The following is a 23,067-nucleotide window of genomic DNA, read 5'->3' on the forward strand; positions in this document are numbered from 1 at the left end:
TGGGGTTTCGATGACAATTACATGCTGGTTTCATATATTGAGAAGCCAGTTAATTATCATAATCACTAATGTTCATTTGGTGAACCCTTCCTCCGAATGAAGCACTGTAGATACCATTCTAATTGCTAGAGCTAAAACAGTGTGGTGTGATATGGTGGGAATGAACACAAGAATAGCCAAACCTGAATCTTATACCTGCTTTCACCACTTTCTTGGCTGTACATTTTTGGGCAAGTTACTCAACCAGCCTGAGCCTGATTTTTTTTTTTTAATTTGTGAAGTAGGAATAATATCTGCCTTGTAGTAGTGTCAGAAGAACCAGAACAAATATGCAGAAGCACAGTGCTTGGTACAGCGTATACCCTTGGACAAATGACAGTTATTAAAGTGATTTTTAAAACAGTCCTTGCCTTGAGAGATTCACAGGCTAAGTAAGGAGAATCAGCCAAATATTAGATGAGTGATATAGGAGTTCAGAAGAAAGTAGTTTCAGTGAGTCCAGCTGTCCAAAAGGATTTTTTATTCAGCTTAAAAAAATTAATTCCAATATAGTTAACATACAGCATTATGTTAGTTTCAGGTATACAATATAGTGATTCAATAGTTCTAAACATTACTCAGTGTTCATGATAATAAGTGTAGTCTTAATCTCCATTATCTATTTTACCCATTCCCCCTCCCACCTCCTCTGTGGTTAGGATCTTCTAATTCACCACTTCCCCAGAAGTCCTCAAAAAACATGTTTTAAGTTTACTTATTTATTTTGAGAGTGAGAGAGAGCAAGAGTGGGGGAGAAGCAGGGACAGGGGGAGAAAGAGAGAGAGAGAGAGAGAGAGAGAGAATCCCAAATCCCAAGCAGGTTCTGTACTTTCAGCACAGAGCCAGCCATGTGAGGCCCAAACTCACAAACCATGAGATCATGACCTGAGCCAAAACCAAGAGTTGTTCGCTCAACCAACTGAGCCACCCAGGTGCCCAACCCCCCCAAAAAACACATTTATTAAAGGAGACCAGACTTGAGCTGAGTCTCAAAGGACTACTGGACCATAAATGGGGGAGAATAAGGAATATTCATTAAAAGGCAAGAAGAATGAAGGAGTGAAATTAAAAAGTGCATAGTGTGTTTTCAGAGGGTTTTTGTAAGGAGGTAGTAGTTGATAATGTTACAGACTACATTGGAAGGAGACTTTAATGACATCTTTCAAAGTTTGGAATTAAATTTAAAACCGTGGGAGAACCACTGAAGGCCTCTGAGTTGAGAGAAGAGAATGATATTACAGCATCAAATTAGAGTTTCAGAGCTGGAAGAACATTAGAAGTCACTTCATCCAAGCACTTCCTGTTATGGGGAATCAAATTTATCTGTGTGAAATGTAAAGGATGGGTTTGATGGATTAGAAATGGAGGCAAGGAGACTAGCTCTGGGACCACCACAGCAGTCTAGGCATGATGTGGGCTGGACCGGCACTCGGGGTGAAGAACCAGTCAAGGATGATGTCACTATTGGAACCCCAGGCAACAACAAGGAGAGCAGACGGTAGACTGCTGTGGGAAGACACTTACAGAGGGAGGAGTTCTGTGTTAGATGTGGAGCTTGAGATGACGTCTAGGAGGAAGGTGGTGGCTCTGGGAGGGCAGTCAAACCATTTGCATTCACTGGCGAGCATTCCTCCTCTCTCCAGGAAGCCATTCACTTCTTTGACTAAGAATGCATCTTTGTAAGTGGCTAACATGGGGCAAGCAACTAGATCAACTGAATCAGTGCTGCTGACCTGGAGTGAGAAGTGTGGCAGGCAGATCATTCTCACACCCAAAGACAATTTAAGATGAGGGTCAGATGTAGGGTGAGAGATGGATACTGGGAGTCATCTACAAAGAGGAAATAATAGCAACCATGGGAATAAATAAGAGCTCTGAAGAAGGGAACAAAAAGCAAGAATGCACTTTGGGGTACCCCTCTGTTTAGGAGGCAGGAAAGAAAATGGTGCCAATAAGTAAAACAGAGAAAGAAGTCAGGGATTAGTAAAGGATCCTTTCTGCCCCTTAGCTTACTCTTTCTAGCTATGTTCAGCATTTAGGAACTCAAATTCTGATATGGTCATCACAATTGAGTGCTGACTTAGTGGCAAAGCAAGGGAATGAAGGAATCTAGGTTGCTAGAGGCTGTCGTGCTCACATAGCTTGCACTGAGTACAGATTTCAGAACAGAGAAGGGAAGCCCGGAGATGGTTGATAGACTAGGGAAAATAAACAGGACTATGCAGCCTGCAGTCTGGGAGGAGGGTGAAGGGGGAGAGGTGGTGTAGAGGAGAAAAGGAAGGAGATTGTACTCACACAGGGAGTGCTGAGTGGATCAGCTCAGGGATCCATGCAGGGAACTGTCCCTGCATGGCTGCCCAAGAAGAAGGGCAGAAATAGTTCTAGAGTAGTTACTGGGCTGCTGTCTCTTTTTCCCAGAAGTTGAGCTATACCTTCTTAAACAGCTATGCCTTCTTTTGCAGAAGCCAAATTACCACTACGCCATTGAATTGAAATGATCCCAGTGGTTGAGGTTGCAATAATATTAGCTCTTTGAAGTTCTGTTTCATCCATATCTGTACTTTATTTTAGTAAATTTTAATCCCTTTTGGCTCTCTCTCTGCCACCCTGTCCACCAGCCTGGTCTCCCCACCTGCTACAGTTAATGTGAACTCAGAGAATTCAAACCGCATTTAGCCTGAATAAGAAAATAAACCTTCCACAATATACATATTATCCTAAGTGTGAACATAAGTAATGTAATAACGTAGGGATTGTATGTTGAGCTAAATTATCTACTATACTGCTCTGTTCCCTTGGTGAGGTAGCTGAGGGAGAGTGAGATGCTACTCTTAGGCTTTATTAACCTGCCAAATTTATTCTTTCTCCTGCATCCTTTTCAAATAATTATTAATGTTTAAAAAAATTGCATTGTTGGCTGAACTTTGAATTACATGCAGATTTTTTTTTCTTATATGCTGTTTATTTGATCTGTAAAATGGGACTATAGCAGTTACCTCCTTTGAAAAGTGACTATAGTGAACAATTTTATGATTAGATTTGAAAAGAGAAATTAGCTAATGTACAGACCAATCAGGGAGCAGATTCATACACAACTGCTGCTTTTCTACCACAGAAACTGAGATGGCTTGTAGGAGAGTGGGGGCAGGAGCCAGGGTTCTGAGCATTCAGTTAATGAAAATGCATGGTGTTCTTTTTTAAAAGATGCTTTAAAAACGATGATATATTAATCGTCATGACAAAATGTTTGAATCCACCATTTAAAGCTCTTTAACTTTTCTGCATCTTTCCACTCACGCCTCACTCCACCCCCTCCTGTACCACGCCTGGGTCACTCCCACGGACCTCTCTCTCCTCCCCTTGTGCCCAGTCCCTCTTTCATGCCACTTCCTTGCAGAAGACGCACCAGAGTGCCCTGCAGGTACAGCAGAAAGCTGAGGCTCTGCTCCAGGCCGGCCACTATGATGCCGACGCCATCCGGGAATGTGCCGAGAAGGTGGCCCTCCACTGGCAGCAGCTCATGCTGAAGATGGAAGACCGGCTCAAACTAGTCAATGCCTCTGTGGCATTTTATAAAACTTCTGAACAGGTGAGGGAGGAGGGGCTGTGGGGTTTCAGGGACTGATGTTGATGGAGTACTTTTTTTCCCCTTCGTACTATAAATCTGCAGTATCTCCCTTAACAAGAAGCTAGTCTTCTCAGCACTAACCTTTGAGAGTAGAATAATGATGTGGAAATATTACAGTTAGCTTCCTTATAATATTTTCTTTAGAGAAGTGAACCATGTGACTTGCTTCTTATAAATTTCTCAAGCTCATCAGACATAGGTGTCGAAGGAGAAATTAGGTGTATACTGAACACTAGATGTGAGGGGTGTATTGGTCAGCAATGGCTACAATTAGGCTGTATAACAAACTACCCATCAATTCAGTGCATAAAATGATCAGCATTTTGTTTTCAAGTATTTGAGTTCAGCTATCTTGGCTGAGCTTGGAAGAACTTGGCTCCAAGCTGCAGATTTGGTCTGTTCTCATGTCTCTCATCCTCCTTGACCACTAGCTATTTGAGGCACATTTATGGTGAAAATAAGGAGTTCAAGAGCCCAAAATCTACTGTGCAATTGCATCACAAGTCTCTACTTGTGTTACTGTTCTAACATCCTTTTGGCCAAAACAAGTCACAGGGCCAAGCCAACATCAATGAGGCAGTGAAGTATATGCCTCCTATGAAGGTCAGGAAAGCAGAGTGACAGTAATCTAATCTGTCACAGTCAGGCACTATGCCTGAAAAACAGTCAGCACTTTCACTCATGGGGCTCTCAGTTTGATGGAGAAAACAGTTCTCTGTCAGTGGCAGACCATGAGCCTAACTGATAGGATGGTGCAGCCATGGGAGAAAAGGCAGGAGATACATACAGCAGGACATTAAAGATGCAGACCCTTTACTGTTCCATCTGTAATGCAATATGCACAGGGCCGAGAGGATTTTTAAATGATTCAGGTGCCTTTAGGGAATTCTTTTCATGAAATAGAGCTTTAACATACAAGTAATTGGGGGACGCCTGGGTGGCTCAGTTATTTGAGCATCCAGCTCTTGATTTGGGCTCAGGTCATGATCCCAGCGGTCGTGGGAACAAGCCCCACACTGGGCTCCATGCTGAGTCTGGAGCCTGCTTGGAATTCTCTCTCTCTATCTCTCTCTGCCCCTCCCTCACTCTTTCTTGCTCTCTCTCTCAAAAATAATAATTTTAAAAAAGAAGTAATTTTATTCAGTGTAAAATACTTTCTTCTGAATTACTCCCTGGTAGAAATCAATCAGAGACATGTTGTCCTCTGGGTGACTTACAGGGGCCATGGGAAAGTCCATCTTGAAGCAAATATAAATGCGCGTCAGAGGCCCGTAGCCAGTGTTCCAGTTTCCACACCTTCTCTCACTTCTCCTTCCTGTTGGAGTAATGATGCTTTTGATGGTCACAGAATTGGGAGCAGCTGACTAGGATGGTTTATAGATTCAACACAATCCCAATCAAACCCCAGCAAGTTTTTTGTAAAAAAATGATATGCTGATTGCATATTTCCATTTATGTGGAAATACAAAGAGCAAAGGATAGCCAATCTTGAAAAGAAGAAAACAAAGTTGGGGGAGTTACATTACCTGATTTTAAGACTTACTCCAAAGCTACAGTGATCAAGACAGAATGATGTTGGTGTAAGAATAGACACAATGAAACAGAATAGAGATTCCAGAAGTATACCCACAAATATACAGTCAGTTCATTTTTGACGCAACAATTCAAAAGCAAAGGAAAATCTTTTCAACAAGTGATGCTGGACAACTGAATATAGGTATCCCCTGCTATCTGAATATAGAGCATTCCTATGAAAACTTTTGTAAGCTGAAGTCAGATGTAAAGCAAAGAAGCAATGACCATTAATTTATATGGAAAAAAAATTTTAACTTTCCCAGACCCAAAAAATAACCTCTTGAAGGCCTTTCTGAAACCTTAGGACACATCCTGCTAACAGATACACAGAATAAATCAAGATAAAGCACAGATACTCACAGACACAGTCGGGATCTGTGGCAGCTGGATGCTGAGAGGCTGAGTGTGGTTCCCGGGGAAGGAGGTTGGGGGGCCATCCTCACTGCTCAGGTGCACGATGCCTCTGTCACAGCTTCCTGCAGAACAAATGCTGACTTTTTTCATAAAACAGAAAACCCTCCTTGTGTTTCTTTCAGTTAGTAAAAACAGGTACTAACGTAGGTCTTTCATAAACGTGAAGTGGTAGCGTGTGCTTGTGACAAGCAGGAAATACCTGTATCCAGATTTTTTTTTTTTAATGAGCTTTAATTCCCATCTAGTATCCTACACCACTTTTAGTTTTTAATGGCTCAAGATGCTGAAGGGGACAAAGTACTACATTAAGGAGTCAGGAAATTTGACCCTGAACTGACCTTGCCAGAGGTCACCTTACCTCTCTGGATTTCTGTTTCTTTACCTGTTAAACTAAAGGATTCATGCTTGCTAAACTTTTCATTTCCTCTAGCTCCCAACTTGATTTTTAGCTCAATACTATCATGGGACAGGCCTTAAGTACTCTTCAAGTTTTTTGCCTGTCTGTAATCCATTTTCTCTCAAGACACGGGCCTTCCTGCACATGTTCACGCATTGCAGGAGAGGTGTGTGGTGCTGGAGGAGGCAGAATTCAGGGACACACCTTCTCGTGGCATGAGGAGCATGTTGGCCATGAGAGTCATCTGCCTGGAACATCTTTCAGCTCAGTTCGTCACTCAGTTAACATCCTATCCAGTACCACACTCTTCAGGCAAAGGGGACCCAGGATAGTTGTAGCCATTCTCCCTGCTGTCATGGCCAAGCTTTCAAAACCCAGTAAAAGAAAGTATAGGAATACGAGTTTCTATTTCCTTCACCCTTCCCTATTTCCTGACACAAGGCTGCCCTAGGTCCCCTCCTGTTGCACCCAACCTGACTTCCATCCAAGTCCCATTTAAAACACTTCTGCTTTTAGAGAATAGCCTCTTAGCACTTTGAGAACCACTGTCTTTTAAGTTAACCCGAATTTGTTATCCTCCGAAGGAAATGCACATTTTTTTAATCATGCATCTTTCTATTTATTTATTTTTTTAACCACAATGCTATAAATCTAGAAGTCAATCACAAGAAAAACTGTATGGACCACAACTAAATGGAGGTTAAATAACAGGAAATACACATTTTCCAATAGAAGGCCTGAAGTTATCATTGGCTTATGATAGTAGCTCAAGATGTTTTTGCTGGGATATGAAAGAAAACACTCACTTAGGACCCATAAATCCCGCAACACAGGCCCACTTCCTCCTTTATTTCTGTTTGGGGCTACTTCCTGTAGGGCAAGGACAGATGGTTGGGCAACCCTAGTATTTTCTCTAAACTTCATTTTCCTCCTCTGACACATTCACAGAGTCCTCATGAGGTTCCAGCAATAGAATATATAAAGAACACTTTGAACACCCCCCCACCACCAAATTACTAGTCTTTCTTCCTTTCTTGCTCTGTATACTCTCCCTAAGTGATGTCATCAACCCCATAGCATCAGCCTTAAGCCAACGACCGTCAGAGATGATTCCAAGTCTCCTAAGTTCCACTTGGGAAACTTCCTGGACTCTTAGACGTCGCAGGGGGCACTGCATGTTCTACATCTGCAAACTGAACTTGAAATAAAACGTGTCACTTGTGCAGGGCTCTGTCAGCTGAAAGTGCTCAGAAAATCCTTCCTGACCAATTCATCTATGGAACCTTTCCTCCTTCATTCATTAGGTCTGTAGTGTTCTGGAGAGTTTAGAGCAAGAATACCGGAGAGATGAGGACTGGTGTGGTGGACGAGACAAACTAGGACCAGCAGCAGAGATGGACCATGTCATCCCACTTATCAGTAAACATTTGGAACAAAAGGAGGCCTTTCTTAAGGTGAGAGCGCATTGTCATCCGTGGACTGGGACATTAGCCTTGCTCTTTCATCTCTGTTCTGTCTCTGTCGCACACACAGGCATCATCATATGGGCTTTCCATCCCCCTGTTTTTCCTCACTTCTTATCTACATGGAGGTATTTGTAGAGAAGATAAAAGAAGATACTGGCTGTTTAGTTTGAAAGGTTGAAAAGTTATACTTCAAATATTATTTATTTCAGCACTTTCTGGATGACTAGGCAGTTATTATATACCATTACTACTGGTACCATGATCGAATATCATGACATCCCATTGATGTTGTTAATTGAGAAAAATACGTAGTTTCACCAAATGATATTTGGTTTGTAAAAATATTTTTAATTGAAATATATAAGCCTAGGGGCACCTGGCTGGCTCAGTCAGTAGAGCATGTGACTCTTGATTTTGGGGTTGTGAGTTTGAGCCCCCACGTTGGGTGCAGAGACTACTTAAAAAATATTAAAAAAGAAAGAATATGTAAGCCCAGTTATAAATCAGTATTAAAGTAAATAATACATCATACATGGATGATGTAAAATTTAGGGCAAGAATTAAATACACCTTATTTATCAATTTAACAATTATCAATAACCAATGGAAATAACACCACTTATTTATCCTGTTGCATGAAGAGAAAAATACCTCATTTTGTGTGTTCTGTTTTTGATAGAGCCCTGGTTTCTCAGGGAGAAAGCACAGTCCTGCTCTGAGCAGGCTTTTAGCTGATGTGGAAAATCCTAGTAAGCCTCTTTCTTCTAGCCTTTGATCTTCTTTCTGCCAGAGTCGTCTGTGTTAAAACTTATCTAAAGGCTCTGTTTACTCTCAAATTTCTTGCTTTCATGTTCTGCTTCCTTTCAGGTTTCTGAAAGTACAAAGAGAATTTTTATACTCTGACATGTTGCTACTGCTTTTCTATAATTCTGTAATTAACTGACTTTCTTTTATTAGAGATTTTTTCTACTTGACCACCTCTTTGAATTTTACATCTTTTTCCCTCTCTTTTTCTCTAAGATGGCTTCTCCCTGCCTTCGTCCTAGCTACCAGGCACCTGCACCTGCATTCAGTCGGAACGCTTAGTAACCAGCTCTTACTAATAAGATTAAATAAAAAGTCTCCTATACAGGGCTTCAGAGATTTTAAAAGTCTTTTCTACTATAAAAGCTTAAAACAATAACTTAAGTGGAGCATATCAAAGAATTTTTTAAAAGGTATAAAGATATTCATAAAATTGCATGTTTCTTTCAAAGACTGAAATAAGAAAATATTTTCCATATGTGCCTAAAATCATAGTTGAGAAACTCCCATTTTCTCTCCATTTATCTGTATTAGCTGATCTATGTTGTGTACTTTAGCTTTGGACCACCATCCAGCTGTTAAATTCATGGACCTCGTGGTGGATAGACTCACCAACAGTCTTTTACCGGAGCTTCCAGAAACCATTGCTGCTAATGCAAAATTTAAAATAATTTTTTACAATGTAATTTGTAGAATCAGTTGCTAAATATAAAAAGGTGTCAAAATTTGACAGTTTTGCTTAGAGATAATATTGAAAACTGTAGATTAAAAATTAGTGGGCTTTTGGGGTACCTGGGTGGCTCAGCCAGTTGAGAGTCTGACTCTTGGTTTCGGCTTAGGTCATGATCTCACAGTTTGTGAGTTCAAGCCCCACATCAGGCTCTGTGCTGACAACACAGGGCCTGCCTGTGGTTCTCTCTTTTCCCTTCCCCTGCTCGCTCACTCTCTCTCTCAAAATAAATAAACTTAAATATCATGTAGTATAGTCCCTCTTATCCAGGGGGGAAATGTTCCAAAACCCCCAGTGGATGTCTGAACCTGTATACACTATGCTTTTCCCTATGCGTATACACCTATGATAACATTTATAAATTAGGCACTGTAAGAGTTAAACAACAATGACTGATAATTAATAGAACAATTATAACAGTTTGCAGTAATAAAAGTTATGTGAGTGTGGTCTTTCAAAATACCTCACTGGACTATACTTCCCCTTCTCGTAATGGTGTGAGATGATAAAATGCCTGCGAGATGAGTGGAGTAAGGTGGATGACGCTGGCACTATGATGTGGAGATAGGCTACTATGACCTTCTGGAGATCCATCAGAAGGAGGACCACCTGCTTCTGGACCACAGTTGACTTCGGGTGACTGACACTGCAGAGATGGACACTGTAGATAAGGGGGCGCTGCTGTATTACTTATGCAGCAGAAAAAAAACAAAACAAAACTGTTCTTTAAAGAAATTCAGAAATTCTTTGGCCTTGAGAGAACCTAGGAATAATCTGTCAGTAGTCCTAGATTCTAGCCCTTACCTGCTTCATGGTTCCTGCCCGTTCTAGCCTGGGTCTCCTCTATGGGGACAAGGAGGATGTGACCTGTCCTCTCTCCCATGCACAGCTAATGCAAATTGTCAAGAGAGTGGTGTCATGGCTCTTAGTCCCGTGTGTAGATCCATATGTCCCAGCAATAGGATATTAGTGTCAGTAAGGTGGACGTCGATTTTTATGAACTCTTAAGTTTTATTTTTATGTGAGTAATTTGTATTTGGATGTGGAATGTATGGTTAATAGTTTTGTTTACCAAATTTGCTGTCTCAAATCTAAATTAGACTAATGTTAAAGTGACTTCCCCCCGTTGTCATATAAAAGGCATTCTGGTGGCAGAAGAAAACCAGCCTGAGACGGTAACTATGACATTAGTAATACTGAATCAACATACCGGGAGTCAAGGAATGACTGATTTCTGATTTTGAGCTGGGATGGAAAGAGGAGAGACCCAGGGTGTGATTCTTTCCTCCACAAAAGAGTCAGCCTCCTGCATTGGTACCGGAGTGTCTGTGAACTGGAAGTGGCCTCCATGGCTCTGCTTCCCCAGGGCTCCAGAAACCTCACCGCCAGCACCCTTCTTAAGTGTCTTAGACCCCATGCCCCTGCTGGGGTCCTCATACCTTTGTCTCTCTCAGGCCTGTACCCTGGCACGGCGGAACGCTGAAGTGTTTCTCAAGTACATCCACAGGAACAACGTCAGCATGCCCAGTGCCGCCAGCCACACGCGGGGACCTGAGCAGCAAGTGAAAGGTCAGTGTGGGGGCTCCAGCTGCGAGCCACATCAGCAGCACCGACCGCCGGCTGTGTACCTGGTCTTTATGCAATCTCAGATTTCCTGATTCTTCTCCTTGGATAAGAAAAAGGTTGATGTGGGATATGGCATGGGCAGAGACGATTCCTGGGCAAGTTCTAAACATGCATCGGGATTTGGAATGGGAAAATGAAGATATAATTTCCTTGGCATTTTTTCATTTATCTTGATCTAGAACAACACTTAACAGAATCTTATGAAGTAAAAGAAATGATCTATATCTACGCTGTGAGTATAGTAGCCACTAGTCACATGGGCTACTGAGCACTTGAAATGTGGCTAATGCAACTGAGGAATTAAATTTTTCCTTTTATTGAATATTAATTAACTTAAATTTAAATAGCCAGATGTGGCTAACATATATTGAAGCACATAAGACTAAGGTATCTTAGGGCCCAGAAAAAAGACAGAGACTAAGAAGCATAAAACCAAGTTCTAATCCTGGCTTTATGACTTATTGTATAAGCTTTTACAATTTCAGTTACTTATTTATATTTTATTTTATTTTGTTTTGTTTTGTTTTGTTTTAGAATGAGAGAGTGCGAGTGAACTAGGGGCAGAGAGAGAGAGAGAGAGAGGGAGAAAGAGAGAGAATCCCATGAGGGACAGAGAGAGAGGGAGAGAGATTGAATTCCAAAGTGGGCCTTGAGCTCGCTTGATGCAGGGCTTGAACTCACCAAACGTGAGATCATGACCTGAGCCGAAGTCGGATGCTTACCCAACTTGAACCACGCCGGGTCTCCGTTTTCATATTTTAAAATGGAGGGTGTCTGAACTCTTGCTCCTCAGAATGTGGTCCCCAGACCAGCAGCACTGGTGTCACCTGGGCACATGTGAGTAGCACAGACTCTCAGGCCCTGCCTAGACCTACTGAGTGGGAAGCTTTGTTTTGGCAAGAGCTCTTCTACCCGCACCCAAGCAGACAATTTGTGTGCACATAAAAGTTAGATAAGTACTGATCTAGATAATCTTTAATATCTCTCTGAATTCTATGAAATCTACAATTGTAGGAACAAATCAGTAACCTTTAGTAATTGCTTATCAGGTAACCACATTCAGCTTAAATGATTATCATTGGTATCACTGATGCTGGGCCATGCAGAAATTCACCTGCGAGTTGGTGAAGAATTTAACAAGAGTCATCCTGACACAGCAGAGGACTACAAGCCTGGAGACGGATGCTAGGGAGGGAGCTGAAAGTGACCTGAATGAGGGGTGGGGACAGGCTGAGGGCTGAGGAATGGGTGGTGCTGATCTGCAGTAGGTAGGGCCTCCTTCCCTGGTCAGAGAGCTCAAGAGATGGGAAGATCAGAGGCCAGTGGGAAGAATTAAGTTTAGGAATAAAATTTGCTACAGAGAAGAAGAAATAGATCCTTTTCCAGATGTGTTCCCTCTTTGAGGTCAGAGGACCTGGGGGTGCTTGGCGTTATGTCCCCCTGTCCTTCCTGCACATTGCAGTGCAAGCAGCAGTCTGGGTGAGGCCAACTGCCTGCTGAGAGAGCACGTGCCCCTCCCCCCACCTCACGGAACCAGGAGTGGCAGGCACCCAGAATGAGCAGGGTATGCTGGGGATGAGGGCAGGTTGTTGTGTCCATAGGAAAGCTTTCCAGAAGGGGGAGAAATGAAATCTGAAACTCTAGGGGTTTTGCCTGATCAGGGTTGATTCTCTTAACTACCGCAGACAATTCTGCAGTGAGCATAACGAGGATTAGAAGGCAAAAAGATGAAAGTAAACACAGGTTCTTACTTGTCTTTGCCCAATTGAAGCTTCTACCTAAGCAGGGACCTACAATTTCTCCTATAGCCATTTCCTTTCACCCTGCTGCCTGGACCCAAGGCCAGGACCACTTAAGTTTTTGTTACGGGTGCAATTATTACGGCATAACAAGCAAAAATTCAGTGACATATGACTGTAAGCATTTGTTGTTCAGGTGACTGTGTGTTGGCTGGGGACCAGCTGTCTTGGCTGGGCTCAGCAGTGCAGCTTTGTTTCACGCTCCAAGTCTTGGCTGGCTCGGTGCCTTTGCTGTAGGTTGGGTTCTTGCCTGTTCCCACATGTATTAATTTTGGACCCCAGATGAGGGAGAAATGGCTTCCCGGGAAATCTCCTTACAGTGGTGATGGCAAGGCCATGTGCAAAAGCATGCCAAGTTCCTGTTTGTATAACATCTGTTAACAACACAGTTGCCACACCAGGTCACACGGCTGAGCCCTCAGGCAGGGCACTTTGTCTCTTTGGGGAGGAACTAAAAAGTTGCATAATAAAGACATACATATAGGGATTGGTGACCTATAAAATTTCTCAGCCTAAAGGAAGAGAGACAGATTTTCCAGGAGGATGCAGTACAAGTTCAAAGTACAAGCACTGTGATTTTGTTGTGCCCTTTTTTATAAAGCACACTTCTTAGTCCCTCTAACCCAGAGGACCAAGGTGGCTCTGAGGTCAAACATTCCTATCTGAATAACCCTGGACAAGTTGCTTAGCCTCTCTGAACCTCCCTTACTTCATCTGTAAATGGAGGTATTAATGGTATGTGCATTGCAGAGTATTATGAGAATATGTGCTTGCTACCTAGCGAGTGCTTAATAAATACTAATTTTTCATATTAACATTATTGTGTATTTTATTAGTATCTAACAGAGTTAGCAGGAAGCAGGAGGCAGACATAATACAAAGTAAATGTGAGTACTTTGAGCATAGAGGACACTATTAAAACACATAGGAAATTTAGGCATGTAGCCAGCTGCTGCTGGAATGACAGGAGGAGGGAGGGACATGACATGGACAAACACCTGCCATGGCCTATCGTGGTGCCACATGCCTGGTGCATGTCCTCTCACTTGACATCTTTAGAGGCAACATGAGAAAAGCGTTCACCTTTTCTTAGCATGGAAATTTGGACCTAGGAGTGTGTTTCCAGGTAGACATGATTCCAACACAACTTCCCTATGCCCATGACTTCAAGGCTTTGCTGTGTGTGCATAGCTGCTTGTACAGGGCAGAGCGTGTGGCTCAGGACATGGGTTATCTATGCAGTTATATTGTTCCTCATGCTGTTATCCCTTTCCTGCCCTCTCCCAGCACTTCAAAGTCCCCTAGCTCTCCACAGGCTCCAGGGGCCTACTGAGTTAGTTATTATTTTAAGATCTGACACCTCCCAAGGTCCCTTACCATCAAGGACTGGCTTTGGTATGAAGAGAATCAGGGTCACTTTTAAGTTACCCTGGGGTAACTGGGCCTGGATTAGGCCACATAGGGAGACTTGCAAGTCACAGTTACCTGGCCCCGGGGCTGTGCAGATTTGCTCAGGGCCCTCCCGAAGCAGTGCTCCTCTCCTCTGCCCCACAGCCATCTTGAGTGAGCTCTTACAGAGGGAGAATCGTGTCCTGCACTTCTGGACCTTGAAGAAGCGGCGGTTAGACCAGTGCCAGCAATATGTGGTGTTTGAGCGCAGCGCTAAGCAGGTATGTCCGCAGCTTGACCTGGCTTTGCCTCACTCCTGGGGACTGGGCGGGTACCCAGATGACCACAGCACAGGACAGCCCAGGGGAGGGTCACAGCAGCAGGCAGAGTAGAGATGGGAGGCGGTGCTATTTAGAGGAAGGAGAGCAGACTGTCACTTAGCAGTCCTTCAGCCTTTACCCGTACTCTACCAGGAGTTGGGAGACGATACTGGGGTCAGATTGCCTCTAAGAGTTCATAGATGATGCTGGGCCTGGCCTAGAAGAGAGGATGAGACACTGTCTAACTGGTAGGATGCTCCAAGTCTAACGGGAGAGGGCTCAGTCCTAAAACCAGCTTCCAAGCTACATACTGACCAACCAAATGGTGCCAGCATTTCCTGGGTCCATCACACCGTCCCAGTCAGTGTAACAATGCATATTTTCCAATCGACATCTGACTTTTAGGGGACTGGGTGGGTTGTTTCCTCCTGTAGGCACTGGACTGGATACAAGAAACTGGTGAATATTACCTCTCAACACATACCTCCCCCGGAGAGACCACAGAGGAGACTCAGGAACTGCTGAAAGAGTATGGGGAATTCAGGGTGCCCGCCAAGGTAGGAAGCAATCCGGAGCCCTCCCCACGTCTACCCAGCACTCCCCAATCTGGCCAGTTTCACATTACAGAAGGGAGGGCAGCCTCAGTGCACAGAAATGTTGACCACAGTGGCAAGCGGTGGGGAGGGGAGAGCAGGGAGCACGGGTAGGATGATCTCCATTGAAACCTGAATACCCGAAGAATCGCAGCTGCTGGATGGAGCATCTGTGTGGAGCATCTGTATGGGGGGAACCAGCTCCTATACACTGTGCTCCCACACACTCATCTGCATGCTGCAGGTGTAGACTCTGCTGGATTCTTTCAGACCAAATAAGGCGAGGGGACAGATTCATATGAAAGGCACACTGCATGTGTGAACATCTGCACCTATCCACACATTCTTGATGTTTGAATGGTTTGGGAAGTCTACCTATATAGGCCAATGACTATGGATGGGTTCACAAACCAGGTGAGTTTCTTATTTCCTGAACTAACTGCTTCCATCTGGCCTCAGACCTGCCAGCGAGCCAGGCTGGGGGCTCTGGAGAGCAAAACGTGCACTGGTGCACACAGCGCACACCGTCACACCCCCATTCACACTGAAGCAGGAAGTGCTATTGTAGGAGGAAATCTGTTTTCACAGTCAGGATTTGATCTGAGGACCCTTGGGTTTGAATGAAAATCTCCTCTGTCTCAGTTCCCTCTTTGTAGCATCCCTGTGCCCCACGCCGGGCTCCCTGCCATAGGGGAGGCTGTCTTGGCACCACTTCCACACACGGCAGGTGCTCTTCCCAAGATGAGAGCCGCTTTTGTGGGAGGTCACGATGGGGGGAACTTACGGGTACCCATCCTCCCCAGAGATCCCCGTGAAGGCACGTTTCCCCTAGTTTTCTGTCACAAAATAGGGCCCTTAGCCTCATTCCGGAACTGATCCTCCACAAGTGGTTATTCACTTTGAATTCTACACTATGAACTTCTGATACTGGCAAACGTGTCCCTGCAGTCCTGTGAGCTGCGGGGCCCTTTCATCCAATGTGAAAAGCTGTCAGTTCAGATAAGAGACTCATTTCAGTACCAGCGAGAGCCGACAGCACTAGGAAGGTGATGGATGCACAGAACTCTTCAAATCCAAATGAAAATAGCTTTTGAATGACCTATACTTTGTGTCTATCTGCCCCTCTCCAAATAACGAACCATTAACAAGCAGAATGGTATCAGATCCACTGGTGCACCCATCCATATCAAATGGGTGGCCATAGATATCCAGAACTTCTTAGGACTGGAATCTCTTCATAACCTAAGTGGAAATGTAGAGAATTGTCTAGTCAACTTAACGTCTTCTTCCTTAAAATCTTCTTCCTCTCTTTCTCCTCTTTTCCATTCATATTTGTAACCACCCTAACCGGGTTCCATGCTTTCAGCCTCTCCTTCCTTCCCATCCATCCTGCTCATCATTGATGTTCATCTTTGAAACACTGGGCGGGTCATATTTCCACCCAGTCCAAGAACTTCAGTGACTCGTCAGTGCCTTTAGGTTAACAGCCTCCACAACAGCACCACCTCACTTCCCCAGTTTTATCTTCATTATTCTTTTATGCAAATTTCATGCTCCAGCTGAATGAATATATTTTCTTACCCTCTGAGAGATGCATCATATGCTTTCTTACCTCCATAGCTTTTCTATACTATTTTTCTGCCTAGAATATTATTTTCTTCCTTCTAGTTTGTACTTTTTAAAAAGAACCCACCTTTCACTGGAGTGCCTCCTCCTCTCTGATCCTGCAGACATGCCGGGATGTGATCTGGCCCATCCCTGCGTTCCAGCCACTGTTGTCTGTATAACCTGTGAGGGACCTGCCTTGAACCATCTTGTTGGCCAGTTCTGTGCAAAGTATCATCTCGTGTCTGAGCTAGCAAGGTCCCAAAGGATAAGAGCCACACTTTGTTTACCTGCCTGACTGAATCATGCATCAAAGGGAGGCTGCAAATATTTGTGAACACAGGGAAAAAAAGAAGTTTGGTAGATCCAATGACTCCCTACTCCAAATCTATATTTAATATGATTCTATTACTTAACTCTCTCTGGTCTCTCTCCCTCCTAACTTAACTCTTTCCATACTGGAGTTTCATTTTCCCATCTATCATGTTCTAAGTCTCCAGACCATTTATTATTAGGATATCTACAGGGTAGCAAATCCAGTTGAAGAGCTTCTGATAAAAGGCAACAGCCTCCTGTTCCTCCCCAGTCGCACTTGCCAGAGGCAAACCTCCTTTAACTAACTAGCTTTGATTTTAATCTTTATTACCAGTAAAGTGAATTTGAAGTGGAAACCAAATTGACCTCAAGCCACAAGAGAGAAAATAAGATGGCCCTCACGACTAAACAGGGCAATAGAGCATACTGAGTAGATCAAATTATTATACTCTGCTCCAAAGAAACAGAACAAGTAGAAGAAACATTGAATATAAAAAGATACTTTCTATATAGCACTCCACAAGTATAAGAATAAAAATAAGATAAAGACAATTCGGTGGGGATAACAGGATAAGAAAATATTTCTTATTATAGTAGGCTATAGAAAATCCAGTTAGAAGAATACATGAGATATTTTCCTATTGTGGGTTTCCAAATTTATAAGGGGTCAAAGCACATGATAACAGGAAAGGTTAATCATTTTGGCAGCTGAAAGAAATCTATTTCTTCCAATAGCAAAAAAATTTTTTAGATTCTTTGGTTTTTCATTTTTTACAAATGAGTGGATTTTGTGTATTCACAAGGTTGTGCCACCATTGCCACTATCTAGTTCCAGAACCTTTTCCTTACCCTCAAAACAAACTCCATACCCATTAGCAATGACTCCCCATTCCTTCCTCTCCTCAGCTCCTGGAACCACTATTTCATTTTCTGTCTTCATGAATGTGCCTATTCTGGAAATTTCATATAAACAGAATCATGGAATCCTGTAATATGTGGCCTTTTGTGTCTGGCTTTTTTCTTACATAATGTTTTCAAGGGTTCATTCATGTTGTGGCATGTATTCGTACTTCATTCCTTTGTATGACCGAATAATACCCCATCATACAGATATGCCACATTGGCTTTATCCATTCATCAGTTGATGGACATTTGGGTTGTTTTCTGTTTTGGGCTACTATGAATAATGAATATTTGAACACAAGCCTTTGTATAAACATCACTTTTCAGTTCTCCTAGGTATATACCTAGGAGTGGAATGGCTGAGGCCTGTAGTGACTCTATGTTTACCTTTTTGAGGAGCTGCCCAAATGTTTTCCAAAGTGGCTGTGCCATTTTACATCCCCACTGGTGGTGTATAAGAGTTGCGACTTCTCCACCTCCCCTCCAACACTTGTTATCATTCATCTTTTTAATATAGCCATCCTGGAAGGCATGGGGCATCTGATTAACATCTCCCACTGAGTACTGATGTTAACAAAACACTTCTTTAAACTGGTAATTTTATCTCTGAAAGTGAAAGAAGCTATGAGAGAACTTGGACTTAATTCTTCTTAACAAAAGAAAATTAAATGGTAACAAGAGTGCCTGGCGCCTTAGCTGAACTAAATTAAGTAATTCAGGAATTAAGGCTGTGGGAAGGGGACACTGTGCTTGTCAACAGGTGCTTTACACTGAAAAAAGTAGGATCTGAACAGTTCAGATAAAAGATAAAAGATGAGCCTGATTCTGTTTCTGAGACTCATACGAGGATATAGTTTACATGAAATAGACATTTTTGAAAGTTTTAGTTTCTCACATATAGCAACAAACTCTTCCCTGTGGAATGAATATGAAGATATATCTCAAGAAAAGATAAGAAGGCTATTATATTAATACTATAATATTAAGAAGGCTAAATCTTAATAACTTAATGAAATGTGCAAAAGACACCAAAAGGGCTTTTTAAAAACTATATTCATAATAGGGCTCACCGATTAGAGAAAGATGGCATAATATTAACTAATCAAAGAAAGGAAAGAAGATAAAGGGGGGAAAAGAAAAAAGAACTATTGACTCTTTCATTTTCACCTCAGACTTTTGTAGCAGATTACATAGAATTCAAAATAGAAAGAATGAAACATATATTAGAGGACCCACAAAGCCCAGGATAAGTGAGATATCCATTCTAAATTTCCAGGTCCGAATGAATTATGTTCCCTAAAGGCTTCATGGCTCATACTCCTGACCCTACCATTCAATAGGTTCTGCAGACTAACCCCCATTTTATCAGTCTATAGAAGTTACTCTGTTTTGGTGGCACAATTGGGGTTTCAAACTGGCTTGAGCTATGAAAGGGAAAAGATATTGTATGGCTGTATGCAGAAATGAAGATAGAAGCCATGGCTAGGCCTCCCAGGAGTGCAAGAAAATCTGAATGACTCAGCTGTATGGGCAGAACAAGAAATGTGGCATAGTCTCACCTCTGGGTACAAACACTGGGCTGTCAGCCTACACCAGGGGCCATACTAGCAGCCACACTGTCTTGTCATCTCATTACAGGGGGATCAGGAATACATTATCACCACTACTATGATTCAGCTTGTCTTTCTCTGCTCATGTCTGCTGTCTGTGTTTTCAGTTATACTCTGCAGCCATCTACCCAGTTCCCCATGCAGTCCAAATCCTTAGAAAAACAACTGGGGCCAGAACACCACACAAGAAGTCAGTGGCTTCATACTGATGGGCCACACCAATGAGACACATTTTTACCTCTGATCTCATCAGGTGTCCAAGCATGTGGTAGGTCACATGGTGTCACCATAGTCACTCATGTGTAAGAAATCATTTCAGACTATTCCAAGTACGTGCTATGGGCATGGTTGTGGTCCAGTGTATGGGTCAAATTTTTCATCTAATTCTCCCCACTATAAACCCTCAACTCTTGCTGGTGAAGCCTCACTTACCTCCAAACACAATATTTACTCACTAATTCATTTATTCAACATTTATCGTATGCCTACTATTTTCTAGACACTGGAGATACAAATGAATAAATGTAACACTTATCTTAGAGAAGTGTATGGTCTAATGAAGGAGACACATAAGTGACTCAGAGTGATAGGTGCTGAAGTCAAGGTACACATATAGATTGCTGCAGGGACAGGGGAAAGGGCATCCCCCATCAGCTGGTAAGGAAGAGAGGAGATGAAAGAGGGCCACTGGATGGAAGCAGGGATGAGTGGGAACCACGCATCACAGCAGGAAAGACATGTGAGGTCAGCGTGACTGGTGTTTAGGGGCCATGGAGAGCCTGGAGGCAGTCACAAAGGTAGGTGAGAACTCATGGGGAGGCCTTGTCTACATGGCCCAATTTACTGTCCATTTGCTCCCCCAGGTCTATACATACCTGGGATACTCTTGGTCACAAGCCATTCTCCCTCCCTGTTGCATCTGAATCACAGTTTCCAGGTTTCAGGATGCCATTTCCTGTGATGGGGCTGCCTGTAGGGCTGCTGCCACCAGATGGCCATGAAAGTCCCATTTCGTGCTGAAGTCTTACTGAGAGAATAGATAAATAAAAATAAGTAAGTGCTTTCAAGAGTTTTACATAAAGATCTCTTGATTATAGCTGCAAAAAATTAATCTCTGCTTTAAATAAATAGGAAACCATATAAGAATTGTTTTCAGAAGGGGAAAAAGACACCCTAAATGCAGTAAGATAGAAGTCCTTAGGATACCAGGGATCTTTTCGTAACCAGTTCCTGGTGCTATCATTCTTTGCCTTATCGTGGCTAAGGAGATGCTTCTCCTATCCTCATACCCACCTTCCTTCCTTCACTCCAAAGCTTTTTGGAGCCCTTGTCTCCCAACCTGGGTACCAGCTTATTGTCCTGAGATAAGAGAGGCTCAGACATGTGAGTTGCTGAAGAGCTGGAGTCCACATCTCTCTGGGCTTGCTTGCCTTTCTGGCCAGAAGCAGTCCCTTTCTGGGGTTTCTTGAGAGGGTCACTCTCTTGTGGGAGGTCTGTATGAGCCTGGAAAAGGCTGGGGATGAGGGTGGAATAAAGAAAGGCTCTTCTGTCTGTTCTACTGTTACTCCAGAAGTATTTTACCTCAGTTATCTAGATTTTAGCATGATCTAACTCTTGGACCTACTCTCCCCCCGTCCGAAAGATAATCTTCTCAGAATATTATTTCAACATTCTTTACTTTTTCTTAAAATTAATCCAGCTTTCCTGATTTTGGAGTTTCAAAACCCAACCTTAGGATAAAAGATGAGCAAATGTTTTCTTCTTTGTACATCTCTTCTGTTTCCATATCTTACCGACATAATCCTACCTTCCCCTGAGACCTTTCCTGCCCATGCCAGCCCACCTTCATTTTCTCCTGTTTTACAATTCCTGCAGTGTTAACTCTACATACTTCTCATGTCGACATTCAGTTACAAAATGCCCCAAGTTATTTAACCACTCTGCAGGACAATCTTATCCACTCTAAAGATATAGACTGTTTAGGGGGAATGAGTATCTTTTTCTCTTCTTTTATTTACCACCCCCCCCCAAGCCTGTCCCCACAGCCCTTCGCACAGTGGTGTGAACAGAGTAGATGTTGAACAAACTCTTGCTAGAAATGAAATTAATCCAATACACATCAGAACTCTACCTTACTTAGCCTTATAGTAGATGCTGGCTTCATTAACTCTAATCTCTGTCTCTGTCTCTGTCTCTCTCAAGATCCTGGTAGTGAAAGGGACAGACTTTACTCTTAAATATGTTGGATTTCTTTAGATCCTGGCATGTGCCGACTTACCTGTTGACAAAGCCCACTTCAGGCCAATACAATGAAGGGAGAGAACTAGACACTGTGGTCCAAAGGCAAACAGGCTGTGTCACTCACAGGTGGTATGAACTTGGACAAGCCCTAAGCCTCTCTAAGCCTCAGTTTTTTCATCTGTGATTCAAAGAGACCCACACCACCTCCTTCCATCCACCATTTAGAGATGCTTTAAGACTCAAATGGATATCACATGTGACTTTAACCTATTCTGTGAACTGATAAATATGTTAATGTGTAAGATTCTTACAGTAGTCATGATGGCTAACATGTTTTGCTTCCTGAGCTCTTAACGTGAGCAGTATGTTCCAGGCACTGTTCTGAGCATTCTACATTGTCATTTCATGAAATGCTCACAACAAACTATGATGTAGGATTATTATGATCCCTATTTTGCAGATAAAGGAACTGAGGCACAGAGGATTTAACTAATTTGTTCAAGATCTCCCAACTAGTAAGTGACAGCTGGGCTATAAACCCAGGCAGACAATGAGGATCTGTGGCTGCTGTGCAGGAAAGAGGGATGGGAGTGAAGGACCATGAGAGTAAATGTAATCTAGTAATTTAAGACCATCTTTTGGGACAGCAAACAAAGGAGAAGGTGAAGCTTCTGATTCAACTGGCCGATAGCTTTGTGGAAAAAGGCCATATACATGCCACAGAGATCAGAAAATGGGTGACCACAGTGGACAAGCATTACAGAGATTTCTCCTTGAGGATGGGAAAGTACCGGTACTCCCTGGAGAAAGCCCTCGGTGTCAACACAGAGGTAGGTATAGGGGTTGCTTAGCCGGGACATCTTCCCTTCTCATCCCTCTCTGTGCTGCTGCTCTTATTACCATGGAAGGAAGTGAGCTGTCCAGAGCAGTCTTTCTGAGCTATTGACCCCTAGAACACTTAACTTGTGTGGTTTTTCTAGTGGAAGGGATGGATCTTGGTGAACCACTGGCCTCAGCCCCTCATGATTAGTACTATATAGCAAAATTGGCTGACCAGGAGTGGAGCCGTGGCTACAGAACAGAATTTTTCTATGTGCAGAGTTAACTGTTGCCTTTGAGGATTAAACCCTTTACCTTGGCTTCATCAGTACCATCTTTGCCCCAATTATGTTAATCAGCAAATGTTAGGGTCCCGAGTATGTACCATAGTGCTCTTTCAAGAATAAGGGATGTGGTGTGCAAAGGCTATTTGACATTTCAACTGAAAAGAGATACTATTTGCCATGAATCAAAGGAAGACTGACTTTTAATCTCTTCTTTGTAATAGAGGTCGGTAACCTATGAATTAAGAGCTAAATATAGGCTGGCAATTTAATCCTAGGATTTCTAATTCTTAAATCTTTAAATAGGCTCATGCTCTGAAGCAGAACAGACTAGAGAGTGAACTAGTTAAACCACTAAAATTGAGAGACATAATAACATATCCCCCAGGCTTTAAACTGTGATTTTTTTCCTAAAGGCTTCCACCCTGTATATGTACAAAACAGTGGTTGAAATAAGCAGTGATAAGCAACTAGAAAATTTAGTAATCTATCATTTAGCTCTCTATTTCC

The 23,067-nt window shown here is 42.8% G+C and overlaps 1 protein-coding gene across 1 annotated transcript in view; it reads left to right on the forward strand.

Moving 5' to 3' along the window:
- Positions 1–23,067, forward strand: part of LOC120245870 (kalirin) — a 298,908-nt gene that overhangs the window by 208,824 nt on the left and 67,017 nt on the right. The window contains exons 17-22 of the mRNA XM_039253041.1: positions 3,437–3,628; positions 7,358–7,507; positions 10,508–10,622; positions 14,033–14,148; positions 14,622–14,744; positions 22,102–22,284. Of these exons, the coding sequence (XP_039108972.1) occupies positions 3,437–3,628; positions 7,358–7,507; positions 10,508–10,622; positions 14,033–14,148; positions 14,622–14,744; positions 22,102–22,284 (879 nt within the window). The remainder of the gene's footprint in view (positions 1–3,436; positions 3,629–7,357; positions 7,508–10,507; positions 10,623–14,032; positions 14,149–14,621; positions 14,745–22,101; positions 22,285–23,067) is intronic.

Source organism: Hyaena hyaena, unplaced genomic scaffold (genome assembly GCF_003009895.1).
Source record: "Hyaena hyaena isolate Hyena2069 unplaced genomic scaffold, ASM300989v1 scaffold_434, whole genome shotgun sequence".
Taxonomy (NCBI): Eukaryota; Metazoa; Chordata; class Mammalia; order Carnivora; family Hyaenidae; genus Hyaena; species Hyaena hyaena.